The 21,987-nt window shown below is 52.9% G+C and overlaps 1 protein-coding gene across 1 annotated transcript in view; it reads right to left on the reverse strand.

The window, feature by feature from the left end:
- Positions 1-13,997: 13,997 nt before the first annotated feature.
- The window catches only part of ABLIM1 (actin binding LIM protein 1), a 232,406-nt gene continuing 224,416 nt past the window's right edge, over positions 13,998-21,987 (reverse strand). The window contains exons 22-23 of the mRNA XM_075534800.1: positions 19,942-20,022; positions 13,998-18,160 (exon numbers count right to left, since the gene is read on the reverse strand). Of these exons, the coding sequence (XP_075390915.1) occupies positions 18,047-18,160; positions 19,942-20,022 (195 nt within the window). The 3' untranslated portion in view covers positions 13,998-18,046. The remainder of the gene's footprint in view (positions 18,161-19,941; positions 20,023-21,987) is intronic.

Raw genomic sequence — 21,987 nt, forward strand, 5'->3', positions numbered from 1 at the left:
GTGTTTGTCCATTCATCAACTGGACATTTGGCTTGTTCCCACAGCCTGTTTCCTGGTCCTTTATGTACAAGTTATTGTGTGGCTGTGAGTTTTCATTTCTGTTCCTTGTCAGGTGATTTGCAAACATGCTCCCCGACCGCGACGGGTCCTTTTGTTCTCCTTACAGTGAGTTTCCAAGAACAGTAGGGCTTCGTCGTCGTCGTCGTGAAGACTCATGTATCCACTGTTTTTCTTGTAGGGAGCAGTCTTTGGGACTGCACCTACGAATACCTGTCTGGCTACATCGGCGTGAACGCTTTCCCCTGTGCTTCCTCCCAGAAAGCTCACGGATGGAGGCTATTAGTCCTATGGATGCGTTTCTCTGGTTCTGGGTGTCTTCCTTACTCTTTGGCTCCAGTTATATTTTTGAACCTATTCTACTTGTGTATTTTGCCTGCCAGGCTTGCAGCCCTTTGAGAGCAAGGGTTTGGGCAGGCGTTTGCACGACCCAGAGAATGAATGAGTCCTTATATTTGAGGCCCGAGGCACATCGCTTGCCTCACCTGCACCGGCAGATGTGTGGTAGTTATGTAATTTAGCCTGTCAATCAGGTCACAGCCTGATGCCGCCTCTTTGTGGGTGTGGCCTTCTCATGAGCATTCTGGGAACTCCCTTTCCTTCTCCCAGAGGTGGGCCACACTGGTTCCACTTCTGGTTGTAGAGCCACATTTGGAGAGCTGGAAGAGTCACATGGAGACCCAAGGCAACACTGAGATGCTTCCACTGCCACTGGATCCACAAGACTTTGTACCCGCTGGCCTGTGATCTTCCTGCATTTGCATCACTGCATGTGACTGTGTGAGCCTGGAGAAAGCCTTATGGATTAATATCAGACTTATGGACTTGATCTGGATTGGACTGGGATGTTTTCTTAATATACAGTTAGTCTTTGTTATAAAACTCTTTTTGCCCCACTGTGTCATCCGCTGTACCGGATCACCAGCGTGCCCCACCATGTCAGACACCAGCTCCGAGATCACCACCAAGGACTTAAGAGGAGAAGAAGGAGGTGGTGGAGGAGGCAGAGAATGGGAGAGAGGCCCCCGCTAACGGGAACACTAATGAGGAAAATGGGGAACAGGAGGCTGACAACGAGGTAGATGAAGAAGAGGAAGAAGGTGGGGAAGAGGAGGATGAAGAGGAGGAAGGTGATGGTGAAGAAGAGGATGAGGATGAGGAGGCTGAGGCAGCTACAGGCCAACGGGCAGCTGAAGATGATGAGGATGACGATGTGGATCCCAAGAAGCAGAAGACTGACAAGGACGACTAGACAGCAGAAGGAAAAGTTCAACTCACAACAGCAAAAGAAAAACACAAAGGCCACCGTGACCTATTCACCCTCCACTTCCTGTCTCAGAATCTAAACGTGGTCACCTTTGAGTAAGAGTCCCGCCCCACCCACCTCGGGCTGCGTCACTGCTGACACGCGCTCACCACCACTCCACCAAACGACATCGTGAATTTGCAACAGGGGAGGCAAAAAAACCCCGAACTTCCCGGGCCCTGCTTTTTTTCTTAAAAGTACTTTAAAAAGGAAAATTTGTTTGTATTTTTTATTTACATTTTATATTTTTGTACATATTGTGAGGGGTCAGACATTTTTAATGATCTTGGATGACCAAGCCAGCCTTTGGAGCGTTCTCTGTCCTACGTCGGACTCTACTTGTGGTGTGACCATGTTCATTATCTCAAAGGAGAAAAAAAACCTTGTAAAAAAAACCAACAACAACAACAAAAAAAATACAATCTTATTCCGAGCATTCCAGTAACTGTTTTTGTGTATGTACTTAGCTGTACTATAAGTAGTTGGTTTGTATGAGATGGTTAAAAAGGCCAAAGATAAAAGGTTTCTTCTTTTTTTTTTGTCTATGAAGTTGCTGTTTATTATTTTTTTTTGGCCTGTTTGACGTATGTGTGAAGCAATGTTGTCCAACAATAAACCGGAATTTTATTTTGCTGAGTTCTAAAAAAAACCAAAAAACTCTTTTCATATATATATACACACACACACATATGAGTGTCCTTGGATTTCTCTAGTCAACCCAAAACAACACAATATGCATCTTTCCACGACACCAAACATGAGTTCTCTCATTCTAGAGACTCATAGTTATGACTGAAATTCAAAAAGGAGACATGAGAATGGCTTTAGGATGATTATTCCTTTGAGGGTGGAGGAAAATGAGCAAAACCAGGAATAATCATTTCTAGTTACTCAAAGATATTGGTTTTACACCAATGATGTGTCAGGTGTTTAGATGCCTGCTGTTGGCCAAGACTTCCCGACGGTTATTTTATTCTGTTACCTGTTGGTAAAGAGCCTGTGTTAAACTAGAGAAACAAATTCATAGACACTCATATGTGTATAAGAGAGTTTTATATAAAGGGTAATTGTACATTAAGAAAGCATCCTAAACCAGTCCAGTCTAAGCCCATAAGTCTGATATTAGCCCACATGTCTGATACTGATCTATAAATTTCTCTTCAGACTTATGAAACACATGCAATGACATCGAATGCAGGATGATCACAGGCCAGTGGGTAGGAAGCCTTGGGATCCAGTGGCGTTGTCAGCATCTCAGCGATGGCAGGGGTCTTCACGTGGCTTCTCCAACACGCAGGGCTGCATCAGGGTAGGTCCATGTGGTTCTCCTCAGGGGTGTCTAGCGAGGAGTCAGCCTTGTCAGTAGAGAGTCTCCAAGGGACACAGCGTCTCCCACCTCCAAAGAGGAAATACCAGAGTTTTCCCAGAATCCTCAGGAGAAGTCCAGGACCACAGAGACCTCATTGGCTGTGACCTGATTGACAGACTAGAATCCACCCCTTCACTCTTAATCCTCTAAAGTTTCAAATGGACACCAGATTATGTAACTACCACAGAGCCCCAGGGCAGCGCAAACAGTTAAGCACTTGGGCACTAGCAAAACATTTAAGATCTGAAGCCACCCGGAAGCCTCCGAAGGAGGACAAGCCTGGATACCTGCTTCTGAAAGGTCACATCCTCCAGAGCACACACAGGGTCGCCATGCATCGGATCAGAGGGCAAGCATCACCTCCCTGGACCCCAGACACCGCAAGCACAGAGTTGGAAGGTTACCCCAAATCCTCTGCTGACCTGTTTTTGAATCTGGTAGTGCTTGCAGTCAGAAAGCAGAGATATCACGTGGTCACCCTCCTGCTCCAGAAAGCCCTAGTCCCGCCCCAGAGTAAGAGTCATATGTCCAGTCTTCCTCTGGGTTCCAGCGGACATCTACGTCTGGAGGAGGAAGAGGGACGTTCTCTATGCAGGGGTCACACCTTCAAAGAAGAAAGGGGAAACAGGGTCCATCTGCAAGCTGACTCGTTTCTGCAATGTTTTTATCAGATGCACACCTGTGTCATAACCACGAGAGAGACACCCTGGGGTCACAGGTCACGGGTTAGCAGCTCTGGGCCATCCTTAGAGAAGGGAACTCCCAGGTGTGCTAGGTGTGGATCAGGCCTCCTGGGCCTCTGAGAGAACAGGTCTGACAACCAAGGTGGACGCAGCTCTCCTACCCCTGGGAGACCTCCTACCCCTGGGAGACCTCCTACCCCTGGGAGACCTCCTACCCCTGGGAGACCTCCTACCCCTGGGAGACCTCCTACCCCTGGGAGACCTCGCAGAACCTCAGTGCTTCTACAGAACACTTTGCTCCAGACTTGGGGGTAGCGGCGGAGCGGGGGGGGGGGGCGCATTGCGTGTTGGTTTTGTACTTTTCTTAATAGCATAGATTGGGCCTCAGTGGCCATAAAGCTCGGTGACTAGAGACTTAAGTACCTTCTAGGAGGCACGAAATGACTCAGTAGAATTAACTTTACAGCCTTGGCATTTTGCGTTGTTACCAGCTAACAGCCGCCCTCTGCAGAACATGGAGATGCCTCTCGGTATTTCATGTTTTCATTTGGAAGCAGACACTGGCCCCTCCTCGTGCTTCATCATTAAAACAGACCCACCGCGTGCTCCTAAGAACCAGCCTCGCCCGGTCCACACTCTCTGCCATCAAGTCCATGCTGACTCCTAGCGGGCCCGTGTGGGTTTCCCAGGCTGTCACCACGTGGAGAAGAAGTGTACCCTGGGAACCATCAAGGATCCCTGGTGGCCTGGTGGGTCTGGGGGCAGTGGGGGGGGCTGTGAACCACCAGCTACCCCTGGGGAGAAAGACGAGGCTGCCTGCGCCGGTACAGATCTACAGTTTCTGAAACCCACCAGGGGGGGTCTACTCTGTCCTGTAGAGAAGCTAGGAGCTGGAAAAACTCAAGAGCCATCAGAGTTGAGTGACACATTGGTCCCTGAGTCATGTTCAAACACCCCCCCACACACACACCCCTTCTTTCCCTGTCTTATACATGCGCTCTCAAATGACAGGACTCACAGAGAAGCTATGGAATCAAATTCTGGTGATGGGGGCTGGTGATGGCCATTGCAATTCTCGCTCCATCTCTACATCGGTAACAACCCCCCGAGATAGACAGAAGTATGTGCACTAAGCTGTGAGCACCACTGGTGTGGTACTCCTCCCCTCTCACCGTGATAATGACCGCTAACTCAGAATAACGATGAGCCCCAGTGGCTCAGTGGCTAAGAGTTCTGCTGCCAACAGAAAGGTTGGAGGTTCGACCCCACCAAATGGCTCTGTGGGAGGAAGCCTTGGCGATCTGCTTCTATAAAGATGGGAACCGCTAAGGGCCCCTGTGGGGCAGCTCCAGTCTGCCACATAGGTCACCATGAGTTGGAACCCACTCAACAGCACCTAACAACAGCAGGAACGCCTGGTATCTTGCTAGCCTTTATGGATACTGACAGCCTGGCAGGAGCCCTGGTGGTGTAATGGTTACACGTTGGGCTGCTAACCGCAAGGTCAGTAGTTCAAAACCACCAGCTGCTCCTTGGGAGAAAGACGAGGCTTTCTACTCCTGTGAAGAGGTACAGCCTTGGAACCTCACAGGCACATTTGCTCGACCCTGTGCTTTAGGGTCACACCGAGTCAGAAAGGATCCCATGGCAGAGAGCTTGTTTTGTTTTGCTTTAGCATCTGTCTGACACCGTATTTACATATAGTACATGCAATGACGTACTGGCTCGGCAGAGCAACTTCAGGGCATTAGACTAATACCACCTTCCTTAGGGAGAGGAGGAAACTGAGGCCCAGGGAAGTCACTCGGGTCACACTGCTGTTTGGTGGCAAACACGAGCTACTCAGAGGTGCTGACGGAGACAGGCGAGGGGAGAGGGAAGGAGCGTGCAGCTCCTTTGCACCTGAGCACAGGTGTTGATGTGCTGTGCGTGGAGGTCTAGTCTAGCCCAGAGCCAGCCTCCATCCTAGCGAGCTAGAGAGGTGATGGAGGAGACTTTGATCTGGTGGATGGTCAGCCCTGTTCTTCCCAGAGGGGCTTCCCCAGACCCTAATGCCGTGTCTACTCCAGGCCTCACCTGCTGGAGACCTTCCCAGCCCCTTGGGGCCTATGAAGCCAGACAAGCCAGTTAACTGACAACCAAGCAGATGTTCTTTCCTTTTTCAAGAAGGAGGAGAGCAGCTCTTCATCTGCCTCTCAGATGCTACCCAAGGTGTTGTAAGTGGGTCCTCTCCCAGTTGCATCAAGGAGGAGCCGGGGACTCAGCTCCGCGCGCTGCAGGAGTCTGACTCGGACGCCTACCTCTTGAGCCTTGTGAGGAATGGACATCCCTTTTGGAGGATGTATTCGTTTCCCAGGGATGACATCCTAAGTTACCATCAGCCTGGTGGCTCAGAACCAAAGAAACCATCGTGCTGGAGGCCTGACATCTGAAATCCAAGGGTTGCCAGGCCAAACTCCCTCCGCACACTCCTGGAGCGAATCCTTCCATGCTGCTTCCCGTTTCTGGCGGCCTTGGCTGGTAGTACCATTGCTCCAATCTCTGCCTCTGTCTTCACTGGGCCATTCCCCACCCCGCCCCTGGCTCTGCCATCTCCTTTTCTGTCTCTTGTAAGGATGCTCATCAGTGAATTTAAGGCCCACCCTTGGCCAGGATGATCTTATCTCAAGTTCATCATGTTGGCAAAGATCCTTATGCCAAAGAAGGTCCCATTCTGAGGTCCTGGTGGATATAGCTTTGGGAGCTACCACTTAATGCACTACAGATGCTCGCTGTATGTAGGAGTCAAAAGTAAAACCCCCAACCCTTACAGGATCCCGACTCCTGGGGACCTAGTCACACCCCTCCTCCAGCTGGGTCCTGTAAGACGGTAACTAAAGCTCCCTGGAGTGGCTATTTCAATAGAAAACGTCACTCTGGAGTCTTTCACACCCACCTTCCCAGCCAAAGGGCACAGAAGAAACAGTGGGCACATTGAGAAGACAACAATAACAGGATTTCTAAGCTATTCTTTCAACAGTCGGAGGTTTCTCAAGATAGGCCAGCAGATTGTTTTCTTCTGAGTCAATGCCCCCTCCCCCACTCCTCTGGGGCTTTCTGTTAGAATGAAGACAACCAGTCTGATAGGCTCTCTGGGATCTTGCCTCTTTTGATCTCTTGGGCAGGGATGGGGGGGGGGGATGGGGTGGGAGTGGGGGAATGGGGGTGGGATTCAGTGAGCCAGACACTGCTGTGCTGAGTGGGCCAAACTCCACCTGTCTTGTCCTACTTCTGAGTCCCCAGGGGAGGGGGAGCATAAGCAGTTAGATTGCACACCTACCAAACTAAAGGTGGGAGGGTGGAGTCGTCCAAAGGCACTGCGAGAGAGAAGTCTGGTGTTGCGCTTCTGCAAAAGCAGCCACTGACTGACTTCTGTTCTGAGATGCATCGTAGGAGTGGACGCTGCAGTCACTGGGTTGTCTGACGTCTGGCCCCATGGGTGTAAACAGGTATGCTGTGTGACTCTGGGGGTGGAGCCTGCCTTCCCCCAGCTATGCAAGGGGCAAGGAAAATCAAACACCGTATCAGCATCACCCAAGGCTGATGACGTCAGCCATGCCCCACCCTCCAGCTGTCGCACCCAGTCTGACACCCCACGGGCCCTCCTGCCAGCCACACTCTCTGCTTTTGCAGCTGGGTTTGACAATTCACTGCAATGGCCACAGAACTCACAGGCAATGGTCACAACTGTGGGGTTGATTGAGGGTGTTAGCAGGTTGTGAATCTCAGGATATACGTATTCAGACTGGACCACCTCTTCTCAGCTGTGCCCCAGGCAGGCTGGTCTCTGACCCCCTCGACCACATGGACCAACTCTGCCCATCACGCAATGTTACAAAGCTCATGTAGGGCGGCTAAAAACTACCCCCAAGGCACACCATGGCACCACACACCTCAGCCTGAAGGCACTCAGCTCGAGCATCTTGGGTCAGAGAACTTAGCTCAGTTAAGGGCTTTGAGGTACCCTACTCCCCAAGCCAGTCTGCTGCCCAAAGGCACTCAGCTTTACTTGCTGCGTGCTGGGAAGTTCACCACTCTCTCCTTCAGGGATCGCAGGGTCCAAAGACAAGTGTACAGGCTGGCTCCACCCCCAACTGCTTGTGTGAGTTTGCCGAGCCAGGCAAGTCTTACCTGTCCCTGAGGGCACCAACACTTTCCCCAGCACGGAGGTGTGCACAGCGAGAGGTCACCTTGTGAAACTGCTGCCTCGTGTGAGTGTTGCTTTGATTGATCAACAGCTGCACTGAATCTGCGTTCCCTGAAGACCTCAGGTTTGGTGTGGGAGGAGGGGCACGGATTCATTACTGGGCTGGTATTTATCTGACGGGAGAGATGTAACTGGGCATCAATCTTGGGCAACTTTTTCAGTAAAAAGCTTATGTTGGGCGACAACAGCAGGAACTTACTTGCCTGTTCTGTGCCTTCCGCGCTGCTGTCTGGGGCCAGACCAGGCTCACTTTGTCTGCAAAGATGGTCCTTCTCCTGGTGGGTTAAAGAAAACTCCCGCCGGGTGGAGACCCCAGGGAGCAGTGACAGTCTTGGAAGGAATCGCCTACTTGGATTGGTGGGCCAGCGGCTAGAATCCCAAGGTGCTGCAGTGGGTCCTGGCAGGACAGGCTTCTTTACGGTGGGTGTGTCTCATCCCTTCACTTACCATGCTAAAGGAGCCCTGGCGGCACGGGGCTGAAGCACTGGGCTGCTAATGAAAAGGTCGGTGGTTCGAACTCACCAGCTGCTCTGCAGGACCAAGATGTGGCAGTCTGTGCCTATTGAGACTCGGTTAAGTAGCAGAGCAGGGACCAAGGTGTCTACCAGGCATGTGCCACTTCAGGCCCCCAGTCAGGCGTGGGAGGGGAAGTACACCTAGATGGGCGGTACACCTGGATTGGCCCAATCTAGGCCAGGTGGGCTTAATTCAGCCAATGGGGTCAATCAGTACCGTTGACCATGCCTCCCAGGCAAAAGATCCAAAAAGACTGGAACCAGGAGATTGCCCTCTCTTTTCCCTCTGCCTTCTACTCAGCCAGGCCGAGGTGAGGTCTCCTCTCCTCTCCTCTCCTCTCCTCTCCTCTCCTCTCCTCTCCTCTCCTCTCCTCTCCTCTCCTCTCCTCTCCTCTCCTCTCCTCTCCTCTCCTCTCCTCTCCCCTCCCCTCCCCTCCCCTCCCCTCCCCTCCCCTCCCCTCCCCTCCCCTCCCCACCCCAACCCACCCCACCCCAACCCACTCCACCAGGCTTTGGCATAAATTCTTTCTTGTGCGAAGCCAAGGACTGAGGTATTTCCCACCCGTGGAATCTAGCAATTCCACCATAGTAGACCCTATAACACAGCTCTCCAAACCAAACCCCCCCCCGCCCCCACCATCTGGAAAATTCTGACTCACAGAGACCCTAGAGGGTAGGGTAGAACTGTCCCTGCGGGTCTCTGAGACTGGATTTGTTTACACCAGCAGAAAGCCGTGTGTCTCCCGAGGAGCGGCTGGTGGCTTTGAACTCCTGGCCTCAGAGTTGGGAGCACAGTGCATCAGACCCAGCGTCCTTGAAGCAGTGCTGTCCACCCTCCAGCAGAAGCCAGCATCAGCCGCACCAGTCCTCGACATAACCAGACTTCGACACAAAATGTGGAGAAAACTCTGCATCAGTGCCAGCACAAAACATTGGAATCCGACCCGACGCAGGTGATTTTTGTAAACAAGCAGTTCATGTTTCGATCACTCGGCCTTAGTTGGCGTTGTTAGTACGCGTTGTTGTTTAAACCTCTGGGGGTTGTGTTCCTAGTGTTTTGCTACAATTTTCTTAGTTTTTGTACTGTGTTTAGATAAAAGACGGGTTCTAAGAAAGATTTTTTTTAAAAGAATCATGATAAGGAACTGGGTAACCGCATTATCAATATTATTGATGATAGTTCAGTAAACACTTAGAAAACAGTTAAGGAAATGCCAACAGCAGACCACATTAGACAGATCTTTTATTTTTATTTTTTTTAAGAGAAAGCTAGCCAGGTCCTAGTGAAAGAAGGAAGAAAAAAAAACTGAAAAGCAGCTACCAGTTGATTTTATGGGGGGTGGGGGGGAATTCCCCTTCCAAACAATGACTCTCCATCCCTCCTCTCCACATCCGTGTCCACAGATCCAGAGTCTCGTCAATCTCAAGGTATGGGCCATACTGTAGTTGTTAAAAACTTTTAATGTTGTGGTTTTTATTTGAATTATATTATTTAACTGAACTTATTTACTGTGAAATTTCTGTGTAATGTTTTGTATAAAAAAGTAAGGTTAGGGTAAAAACTTGGTGGTCGAAGATGTTTTAATCCATTTTCAGTTATTTCTTATGGGAAAAATTGATTCGGAACTCAACTGCATCGCATCTCCACGCTCCTTCTAGAAGGGATTAGCGTCGAGGTCCGAGTTCTACCATATGTGAGTCAGAATCTATTCCGGGGCAGTGGGAAGGCAGGTAGGTCTTGCTACTGTCTCCTCGTCCCGCCCCCTCCTGGCCATTGCCTGCACTGCAGCCTGTCACTGTTCTAAGATGGTCTGGACTCTGATTTTACTCTCAAGTGCCGTTCTAGAGACACTGCATTGCCATTTCTAGTTTCCCCTCGTCAACCGGCCTCCCAAGTTCTGTACTCTCACCATCTCAGACAGACTGAGAGCGTCCACATAGCACTGAGCCCAGTGACTGCCCTTGGGGAGGCAGGCTCCCAGCCATCATACCACCATCCAGTCTCCGTGTCCCCAGCTGTGGGGTTGGAAGCTGCCCAGGTTTCCACCCTGCCCCATCTCCTTTAGGATGTCCTGGAAGGGTCCCCAGGCCCAGGGCGAAGCAGAGACTCCTTAGAGGACCCCTGTTTCTCTGTGTGTGAGGAAGGGCAGAGTTGGGAGACAGCGCACACAGGGACAGGGAAGCCTCCTCCAGGAGCTGCTCTTGTGCTGGGTACGAGGCACAGGCCCTGCAGGGTGGCTTTGTGCAGGCAGGATTGGATGGTAGAATAAACATGGGCACAGTACACCCTGGACATGGCCCCATCCTCCACACCCATCCCAGGAATGCAGCAGGGGGGCTCCTGGGGAGAAGAGAACCGAGGGGCCGGAAGCAGGGGCCCCAGCCCAGGGTCTGAATTCCCTGAAGCTCTGGCCGCGGCTCCCCTGGACTTCGTCAAGCACTGCCAGCACCAAGTCCCCTCCCTTCCTCGGGCTTTCCGGCCCACAATGGGCCTCGTCCAGCAGGGCAGGGCCATGGCACACCCTGCCCCGGCTGCTGGGCTTCAGACTGAGGGCCAGGAGAGGCTGAGGGGGCCCTCAAACACGGCAAGGAAGAGCAGCGAAGTGTGATGTGAGTTGCACAGCTGGAAAAATCTTTCCAGAAGCAAAGCCTTCTCTGTGGCTTTCAGTCCTTCTGCAGAAGATGATTCTAAGAATTCCCCCAGGAGTGGAGGAAAAAGCCTCTGTAGTCAGGAGACAAAGGCCAAATAGCTCCGAACCTCTCCGGACAATCTGGGTGCCCTGAAGTGCTTCTGTTTCGAGCAGCCGGCAGCCCTGGCCGGCAACAGTATCGGGAACCACCTGGGCCCTTCTCTGAGGGTCACTTTCCCAGGTGCTGCGTGCATGGGCCCAGGAGCCCCAGTTCTGAGTGAGGCTGCTCACCCCAGGTGAGCGATTTGAGCTCACGAGCATCTCCGCGGGAGAAAGAGCAGCTTTCTGCCCCTGCAAGACCGACAGCCTTGGAAACCACGGGCCAGGTCTACTCGGTCTTATATATTCGCTCTGAGTCAGCGCTGACTCAACGGCCGTGAGTTTGGTTTGGGGTGCAGCACTGGGAGCCCAGGACTGGAGTCTGCATTGCATCGATGCTACACGTGATCTGAAGGAGAGCGGGGCTCTCCTGGCTCGAAGGTCAGTGCTGGGCTGCTAACTGGAGAGGCGGCAGTTCAAACCCAGCGAGCGGATCCATTGGAGAAACACTTGGTGACGGAGCTGCGAGGAGGACAGCAGAAGGAGCCCAAGGGACCTGACAGAAACCTTAGAAACCCTGGGGCAGTTCTACTCGGCCACGAGCGAATGCCAGGCATAAACAACCCCACCACAAGGGCTACAGGAGGGCAAAGGGAGCCGCCAACACAGACTAGAATTCCTGTGTGATATGTGGATGAAGTGCCAATAAAACTCTTTAAAAACAAACCAAAAAAAAACAAACCAAAAACCCCTAGGATTCCTGAATGACTAAACACTTTAAAATAACATGGAACCAAGCACCAGAACCCCTCACGACCAGCTCCCATCTGTGAACAGACGACCTTCCGGCATCAACAGTGGCTGACTCCGTTTGACGTCATAGGCGATGGTTCAGGCTGGGCGGGTATTCACTCCAAGTTCACGGATGAGGAAGTGGGGAGGGGGGGCGGGAAGAGGGAGAGAGCCTTCAAGCCTCAGGGCATCATGAGTGGCTGATTATTTTTCTTGCGTTCGGATAAATCAATTCTACTTTTTGTTTCTGACGCGTACAATCGGGTGACCTGGCTAATCATTGTTTGCCAGGGTCACGGGCATCTCTTCAGGTTTTCCTGTGTGTGCAGCAGGGCGGCTAAGAGCTTGCTGTCCATCACTCCGTCCGTCACTGACTGCCATCGAGTGGGTGCCCACTCAGTGACTGTTCAGGACAGCGTGGAACTGCCCCTAGGGGGCCCCAACACTGAGTAGAAAGCCCCACCTTTCCCCCAGAGCTCACCACTGGCTCCCACAACTCTGCAGGGGCAGTCTCTTGGGTGGTCTTACCTTGTCTGTGGTGCTGATGAAAAAGGTGAGGGGTAGAGATGGAATCCCTGGTCCCGCGGCACAGAGCTGGGGAGCGCCTGCAGCCGGATGCTCCTAATTGTGTCTTGGTGGTGGTGATGGGGCTGGCTCCTGGCCAGGGGACAAAGCGAGCTGGGCAGCCGCAGAGATTCTGTGCAGGCCACGCTGGGAGATGCAGGGAGGAGGCACAGGCAGGGCGATCCAGAGGAGGGCAGGGCATGGTTTGCAGCGGGACAATCCCAGCTCTGGAGCGCACAGGCAGAGGTCTGCTTCATGAGCCTGGGATTCCCTGGTAGAGCAGGGCTTCAGAGAGACTTGGAAGACTGGCCTAGGTCTGTACTTTCAAACATTAGACAACCAAACCTGGCTTGTCTGATCTCCAGCGGGCATGGGGCTGGCAGAAGGCCGGGTAGTGCATTATTTCATGTGTAGATGTTAGCCGTGGTGGTGGTGGTGGGTTTTCTTTTTTGGACACCCCCCCCACAGCCCCCCCCTCCCACCCGCACTAGGCAACACTTGCCAATCATGAGGTTCAGCCATCGGCACTCCAGGAATTCACTGGGGCAGGCTGGGCTGGGTGGGCCAGGGCGGGCTCTGAGTGAGGGTGTGTGCTCAGCTCTTTGACGGAGGCCAAACGGAGCCCGTGGGAAATTCAGGCATACAGCTCCAAAGAGCTGATGGACAGACAGCAGGCTTCACATGGAAACCGTGGCCAGCACCTCCTTCGCCTGGGAAGCCAGGTCCTCTCTGCTCCCCCAACCCTGTGGACAGCTGGAAGCTGTGAAGACATGCCATTGGCAATGTTGCCGGTGCACAAGGTCACCAGGAGGAGAGGGAGAGAATGGACTACTGACGCCAGGCAGGAAGTCAATTTTCTACGAAAGAAGAGAAGAACTGCTAACAGTGTCTGATGCCACGGGAAGCTGACAATACAGACTGCAGTGACCACTGGCTGTGCTCATCGGTGCCCAAGTACTGGCACCGTGTGGTTGGGGAAGAGACGTGTATGACACAGACCCTGAGTCCAGGCCTCCTAACCACACAAACCACTCTCTGTCCGGCTTCCAGGTGAGCACAAGCAGGGAAGCCTGGTACAGGCTCCACAGCAGACAGAGGGAGTGGGCAGTGGAGGGCATCTAGAACATGAACAGCCCGGGGTATTTTCTGGCAAGCCAAGAGCCTTGGATGTGAAAATCTGAAGAGAGTAGTTCTGGCTACTAACCAGAAGGTCAGCGGTTCAAATCCACCAAGGGCTCTGAGACAGACAGACCAGGTCGCCTGCTCCTGGGAAACTCTCTGGGGAGCAATCTTCTGTCCTGTAGGGGCCACTACGGGTCTGCACAGACTCGGGGGCATATGGCAATTCAGGGGCGCTCCAAGACAGGAGCCATGTCTTTTACCCCAATTGCTTTTGATTTATCAAAATGGCCAGCACTCACCGTGGCCTATAGAAGCTGTTCTTCAAACCTGCCTCAACGCCCTGTACCGCCCCAGGCTCACCTGAGGATGAAGCTGCCGCCTTCTATCGCCATAAATAAAACCACTCCTAGCTAGATGGGCACAGGTAATGCCTCTGTTGGCTCTGCCAACAAGGTCGGGGTTACTGAGCCAAGTGAACAGCCTGGACTATCCCATTGTCATGAAGTTGTGTTTCTATAGTTTTTTTGTTATGAGCAGATAGGTCGGTGCCTTTGATACGCAGTGTAGGCCTTTCACGGGAGCAGAGGGACCAGAAACGAAGCAGAGTGGAGGCGTTTACGAATAGAGCACACTTTATTCATGGCGTGGCTCTGGGTACACCAGGGATGCAGAGTACAATGGTGTCAGAGTACGGCAGGGGCAGCGGCGGCTTGCGATGGGGGTGGTGTGGGCAGGTGGGGGGCCTGCAAAGCACAGCAAGCTGGAACCTGGCCGGCCCCTTCCTCCTCTGCAGACAAGCACGTGGCACTTGGTACAGACGGACAACCAACCACTCAACGTTCACGGGGACATGACGGCTTTTACCAAGAGGGTCTTCCAAATGTTTGCTTTCGGATTTGGGGAAGGGGGGAGGCGCAAGGGGGGGGAGAACAATAGGTCTTCCTCACTTGAAAAGACAAAAATCCCATAAAGCCAACTCACAATGAATGACCCCCAAGAGCTCCCTTGGGTACTCTGTTGTGGGGAGTTTACAGAGACCACGCCCCTGGGGACCAGGACGAGTTCTCAGGGTTGAGATGATCATGTATGCAAACAGTCATGGTGTGGCTTGCCCCTTTCTCAGTTGTAGACTGTCCCATCCCCTGGCCGAGGCTGAGAGTCTAGGAAGTCCCATGGAAGGCTGGCACCCAGCACTCAAAGACAGAGCTGCTGAAAAGGTAGGAGTCATTTAATTTTGCTGCACACAGTTTGGGAAGAGTCACTCAGCTGAAAGGCCTACCTCCCCTTCCTCACCTGCTTATCTGAGTTGGCCACCAATTACACTGGGCTGAGGGAGAAACAGAAACTCCCCATGACGCAAAGCCTCTTCCCCAGGCCACCTGCCAGGTCAGCTTGTCGGAGAAGGCTTCGTGCTAAGCTTGTTTTGCTAGCTGTTTTTAAAAAAGACCTACCTAGTCAAAAGTGGTTCCTTTGAAGTGGGTATGGGTGTGGGTGGGTGTTAATTTGCAAAAGCGCACTTGTGTTATATTATCATCAGAGAAGCATTTGTTTAGAAAAAGGTGTTTGCTTCGCAGTGTAAAGAAATTGGGTGAGTTTTAGAATCGAGACCGGCAGGACCATTCCTAAGGGGCTGTTGGATCCGACAGCCTGAGGGGCAATGAGGAAAGCGGAAGGGCCGCCTTCTGGGCCCCTGCTTCTACAGAGGAAGCTCAACGTGGGGACAGTAGTCTTTGGGGATGTAGACAGGGAGAGATGAAGACTTCTTTTGCACCTTATCCACCGGCTCTAGCTCTTTGGCTTTGAGGTTTCAGAGAACAGGTTGTCCTTTGTGTTTTCAAAGAAGTCACGTTCGGAACACCTCACCGTTCAGCCCAAGGCCAGCCGTGCGGGCTTTCCAAAGATGCAATAAATAACTTAGGAGGCTCCTTGGGGAGAAACTGGAAAGGAAGCCCTGGCCCTCCCACCTAGGATGTGCTCTTGGCCTTTATCCAGTCCATGGTATCTCAGGATCCAGAAGCTCGCTGCCCACAGACCTCCTTTCCAGACTCTATCCAAGTTCACCATCCAAAGGGGCAGGGCTCACTCGGGAGACCAGTCATCTCTGATACTGTGGCCAGGCCGTTTGGAGGACACCTGTGCTGAGCCCAAGGTGACAGCACGGAGGGAGGGACACTGAGTGGGGAGGCAGTACAGGCTGCCCCCTATACCCTGCTCCCTACCCTGGGGTCTTCTCCAGAGAGCCCACCATGTGTTCACATGCCTGCTGCCCCCTCCCTGCTCAGCATGCTCAGTTGGTAGATGGGAAGCTACCGTGGGCTCTGGCCGTACATCTGTGAGGGTGGGCGTGCCCAGTAGCTGTCATGCTCGAAAGGGAAGCAAGGCCTTCCCACCACCTCCGATCCAGCTTAGACACAGAACCAAGCTCAAGACACAAGTAATGTGGTTTCACTCCAGGCAGCACACTTAGGAAATGGCACTGCTTAGTGCCCTCTGGCCTCTCAGGCTCCCAGCCCGGCTCTCTGCTGCCTTCGGAAAGTTGCTGCTCCTTTTACTCAGTCCTGAGCCTGGGGCACAGCTCCCACCATCGCCTATAGGCAGGCATCGTGGCCGAGTCACCTGATGGCACCCGTTTCCCACGTACCTCGTTTCCCTGCATGGACATCTGCTCTGCAAGGGCGGGCTGGGTTTTCCTCAACCAGTGCCACCCCACCGCCACCCACCACCGCCACCGTGAACAGAACCACTCTCCCAGCCTAGTTCAGGGGCCCGATTGGCCATCACTGGGGCTGGCGGTGGTAGGGAAAGGCCGGGTGGTCACAGCGCTCTGCACTCTCATGCTGCAAACAGCTGGAAGGGTGAGGCCCCAAGGACAGGGCTCGAGAGCTTCGGGAGAGGTCAGAGAGGGGGTGAGACAAGAGGCGAATGGCCTATGAAGGGGTGATGTTGCAAGCTGCAGGGGGGCTTCTCCAGTCACACACACATGCGAACACGCACACCAGCATGAGGAGGGTCCTCACTATGCAGAGCTTGCGAAGTCATCCCAGTGCCCACCCCCCCGCATCTTGAAGAGTGGCCCTGCAGCCAGTAGTCCCCTGGCTTGTGACCACCAGCGCCTGATAGACCAGGAGCTGCCCTGCTGCTGATGCTCTGTGCCAAGGGGCAGCACACCTGGGCTTCGGCCATCGGCGATGGTTGAGGGCAATTCCAAGGCTGCTGCTCTGCCTGGAGTTACCGAGCAGAGCCAAGAGCTGGAGGATGGATGTGCCTGTGTGGACACTGTCACCACCACCAGTTCGCTTCCTGTTCAAGTCCCAGGGCCATCTTGGCATGGGTGTTGGCGATGGCTGAGGCTCAGGAGGGACTCTCAAGTGGCCAAGTATGGAGACCTGCTGAGATGCTCTGATTCCCCGCATACTCCCTGGCTTTACATCCAGTCTTCAGGCTGATCCTGGCCAGGGCCACTCTGTGCCCCAGTGAAACAGCTAGCACAGGTGTGTGGTAGGTGGAGCCTCCTCTAGATCTTGAGGGTCAGGTGCACTGCACCTGGGCACGGGGCCCTTTCTAAGGCTCGATACTGGGGTGTGGGGCAGACACTGAAGCAGAATCAGGACTCAAGCACAGGCAGACTCATCCATCTCCCGTGGGTAAGTGTAACACGTGCACACAAACACATGCACACGCATATGCACGTGCACACCCACACAGGGCTCGGCCAGATGGAAAGCTAGAGAGGCCAGATCCAATCTGTTGAAAGTCATCTACCTGGAGTTGTAGGGACTGGGAGAAAAGAGAGAAAACATGCCATTCCTTCGCCTCCCAGGGAACAACCTCCACACACAAGATCAACCCTGGACAACCCTGCTGCGCAAGGGGCTGGGGACAGAGCGGAGGGCGTCAGACTTGTCTCTGGCCAAGAGTGCTCCAGGCTTCCCCAAGCAGCAAGCAAGACTGCCAGCCTGAAGGCGAGCCCCTGTCCTTTCGTTGAAGAGCTGGGGGCCCCGGCGCACCTGCGTGGTGGGGGTTCCCTTTCCTTCTCTTAACAACAGAAACAGACAGCAAAACCCACAAAACAAACGGATAGCCAGGTCCTTCGTCAGCCCTAGCCCAGCAGACAGAAGACAACCAGGAGCTGGCCGTCACCCAATTTCTACAGCAGCTCACGTGGGGCTGCCCGGCTATGGGGCTCCATTCTGGCTGAGCCTGGGCAGGGCAACAGGGACAGGTGTCTGGTGCTCCGTCTTCTTGGCCCTCAAGCTCCAGAATCAGCAGCCATACTTTGGCGTGAGTTCAACTGCTTCTGCGTGACCCCCACCCCCCCCGACCCTGTGGGAAGCCCCCTAAGGGCACTTGTTGGCTCTTCTCCCGACAGGCAGCGCTCCTGGTGGACGGCAGCTGAGGGACGTGGAGGAGGAAGGCGCTTGCATCTCCGAAGTAAGTTGGTGTAGAAAGGTCACACGTGAGCAGGGCTGCTGAGTCTGAGAATGGAGAGATTTCTACCCTTGCTCCTGGGGGAGGCCTGCTGTTGGGTGGCTCAAGTGTCGGCTTCCCCTCTCTCGTTGCTGGGCAATGGAGGTTTGCAAAGTCTCCCATCAAGTTTTGGGTCATTAGTTCACTACGTCCAGTGTGTCCCCGCCATCCTTGCTCCCCTTTTCTAAGGGGGACCTCAGAAGAGTTTCGCTTTCTTCTTCATATCGTTGCGTCGCCAAAGGGGCAGCCTGTCGAACTCCTGGATGGACATCCCAAAGACGTCCCGGAACACCTCGGGGGCTAAGTGGCGCTGCAAGAAGGGAGAGGAGCAGGGTCAGTGCTGATGGCTGTGAGAACACCAGGCAGCAGCTGTCCAGTGTATGGGGGATCTTTTCCAAGAGCAAGGGGGGATGGTTAGGGAGCAGTTGACCTCCAGTCCTGAGGCTTGCTTGGTTCAAGGCCCTGCACCCTGGGCTCCATACCTGGTCAGGTGTCCTCCCACCAGATCACAGAGATGACGGAGAAGTAATCACCACCCCAATAAGGAGAACCAATCAGGATGCTGACCCCACCGCTCCCCCCTTGCCACTGAGTTGATTTCCAGCTCAAGGCGATGCTATAGTAGAACTGAGTCCTGGAAGGGGGGTGTGTTCTGGCTGGAATTATCACTAGGCCTTTCTTCTTTGCAGTCATTGTGTGTGAACCGCCAATGTCTCAATGAGTTGCAGAGTGTCAATGGTTCTTTGAACCACCTGGGGAGCCCCCAACCCAAAGCACACTCACCACCATTGAGTCGATTCTCACTCACAGTGACTCTCTGGCAGTGGTTCTCAACTTTCCTCAGGCCACGACCCTTTATTCAGTTCATGTTGTGGTGACCCCCCCAACCATAAAATTATTTTTGTTGCTACTTCATCACTGTCATTTTGCTACTGTTATGAATCATTCAACCCCCAAAGGGGTCGGGACCCACAGTTTGAGAACTGCTACGCTAGAGGATTTCTGAGACTATAAGTCTTTACTGGAGCCTCACTTTTTTCCCCTAGAGTGGCTGGTAGATTTGAACCATTGACCTGTAGTTAGCAGCCGAATGTCTAATCTACAGCATGACCAGGGCTCCTAGTGAGGAGGACAGGAAGTGATGCAACATTCTGGAAGTGACTACTTCCAGTCCTTGGAAGCTGCAGGAAGCCAAGGCAGCTGGAAAGCTTCAGGCCTGGGGCATCCACCCCCCACCCACCCCCAGGAGCATTCCCTGGGAGGTAGGGGAGGGAGGCTTCGTTCCCTACGTCAGACTCAGCTCTCATACTTGGTCAGGAAAACTAATCATGCTTTAAGAGGCTGGCAGTCAGTTTCTCTTAATTAAAATCATTCGGGTGGAAATAAACAAAGAGCAGTCATCCATGGCTGAGGAGATTTTAGGCATGTGGACGCAGCTAACCCTTCCACAAGGAATGTGGACAGGGTCCAGTGAACCCTGTTACCTGGGGAGAGTGCCCTCCCGACAGGGACCTAGGGACACCTGCCAGGGATCAGAACGCCCATTTCTTCCTCCATGGCCATAATTGGGACAACCAGGGATTCCCAGAGAAAAAGACTATCAGCCATGCTTCGGGTCATCTCTATGTACATCTGGGTCTGCTGGGCTGCTGGTTTCAAGGTCAGCAGTTTGAAACCATCATCTGCTGGGGGGGGGCAAAAAGAGAAGGCTTTTAATCTTACAAAGATGACGGCTCACAGGGACCTTATAGGATGGGGTAACACTGTCCCTGTGAGTTTCAGAGCATGTAACTCTTTACAGGAACAGAGAGCCCGGCCCAGTCTGTCTCCTGAGGGGCAATTTGTGGCTTCAGACTTTGGACCTTGAGGATCGCAGCCCAACGTGCAACCACTACGCCACGAAGGCCCCCATCAGGGCTTACACTTGAAGTCTTACAGCCTCAGAAACCTGTGGCACTGAGTTCAGTTCAAAGCGCTCAAGGCTTCCCTGCAGGATCAGCGGATCCTTTTTATCCTGTTGAGTTCTGCTCTCCCTGCCGAGATCACACATGGACAGGGAATGAATGGATGAGGATGTGGGAGTGATGTTACCTCCAGCCGGGTTCTGTCCACCTCTCGTAGGGTTTTGTTGCGCCCCCTGCTGGTCACCATGAGCATTTCGTATGGAAAGATCTGCGGAAGAAAAGACCATCATCTCTCCTGGGACCGGCCTGTTCCTTTGATGCACAGAACCACTGTAGCCCTGACAGACCTTCTGGGAGATCCTCAGGGCAGGGGAGCCGTGGGTGAGCCTCCCTCAGGGGCCCCACTGGCAGGGATGCTGCCTGACACACCCCTGACTCCCCACACAAGCCTCTCTCTGCCCTTAGAGAGCTGTGTGGCTGAGACAACAGCAAAGAAGGCAGGGATCCCGAGAGAATTGATTACTTGGCAGTCCTGATCCTGGGACGGACATCGGGCCAAACATTAGAAGAACAGACTGCCCGAAGGAAGCCAGCCTCCGAGACAGCTGTCGCCTGTTCCTGCCCACTGGAAACAAACGCAGAGAAGAGGCAACCGTGAAGCCAACTGCTGCCAGGGTTCCCAGAGGTTGGCAAGAGGTAGGGAAGGGGGCTTTGGTTTCTGGGGCACAGTCTCTGTTAAGTTTGAAACACACAACACTTCTCTACGTCCTTGGTCCTCCACCCCCACCCCTGCCCCACTATTACGATCTCAATCCTACCTCGCAAATCCTGCTGGTCCAGTACACATACATTGGTATAGAGTTTTCAATTTATGGAATTCAGGATAGATAATGACTTTAGGAGGGTGGGGAAGGGAAGCGGGGAGAAGTAGGGGATGGGGAACTAATAGCAATAATGTCAAAATAACCCCCCTCAAGGGGGACGAATGCCAGGATTGTAGGTGAAGGGATAGAAGGGGTGGTGTACGAAATGTATAAATAATACTACATAATTGTGGTAGTTTCATAATCTGGTGTCCATTTGGAATTTGAGAGGATTAAGAGTGAAGGGGTGGAGTCTAGTCTGTCAATCAGGTCACAGCCAATAAGGCCTCTGTGTGGTCATGGCCTTGTCCTGAGGATTCTGGGAACTCCTGTCTTCCTTCCTGGATTCAGGAGACACTTTCTCTCTCTGCTGACTCCCTGAGAGACGCTCCACTGACAAGACACATGGAACTACGCTAGAGCCTTGAAGCTAAAGAAGCCACATGGAGACCCCTGCCAGTGCTGAGATGCTTAGAAGGCCACTGGATCCACAAGACTTCCCACCCACTGGCCTGTGATCTTCCTGCATTCAGCACCATTGCATGTGTTTTGTGAGTCTGAAGAGGACTTTATAGATTGATATTGAACATATGGGCTAATATCAGATTTATGGACTTAATCTGGACCGTACTGGGATGTTTTTTCAATATTCAATTGCTCTTGTGTATAAATCCCTTTCTTATTCACATATGAGAGTCTCCCTGGATTTGATTCTCTAGTCTACACAGACTAACACAGTAATATACTAAGGATTTGTGAGGGTGGCAGGATGGGGGAGGGAGGGGAAAAAAAGAGGAACTGATAGCAAGGGGCTCAAGAAGACAGGTACTGTTTTGAAACTGTGGGTGGCAATATTTGTACACATCTGCTTAATAGAATGGATGTGTGGACTGTTACATGCAAGAGCCCCCAATAAAATGATTTATTATTAATAATAAAAAGAAACGGGCAGTGGTGATGACTGGTAATTTAGTGGACATGCTGGGGTTGCTGCAGTACACACACCATGAATACTGTCTCCTTCCAGCTACTTGCTAAACATGGCAACAATGTTTAAGATGGCAAGTGGGTTGTTATAGCTATGAGAGAGAGAAAGCTAGAGGGAGAGGTGGTGGTGAGGGAGGGGGGAATAACAGGTCCTAATGTCTTTCACATGCTGCTGCTGTCTGGCAGGATAATTTTGCACAACAAACTCGTCGTAGGATTGCCTCGTGAGTCCTGCAGCGAGCTGAGCCTCTAGAGCAGCGTCCCTGGGCTGCTATACGGGCACAGCATGAGCCTGTGGCACCTCTGGGGGCTCGGGGTCCTCCGGAGCTGAGGTCTGCCTGGGAGCCCAGGACTGAAGCGGTTCCTTGCACACAAGACGTTTC

This window comes from Tenrec ecaudatus, chromosome 16 (assembly GCF_050624435.1).
Source record: "Tenrec ecaudatus isolate mTenEca1 chromosome 16, mTenEca1.hap1, whole genome shotgun sequence".
NCBI lineage: Eukaryota > Metazoa > Chordata > Mammalia > Afrosoricida > Tenrecidae > Tenrec > Tenrec ecaudatus.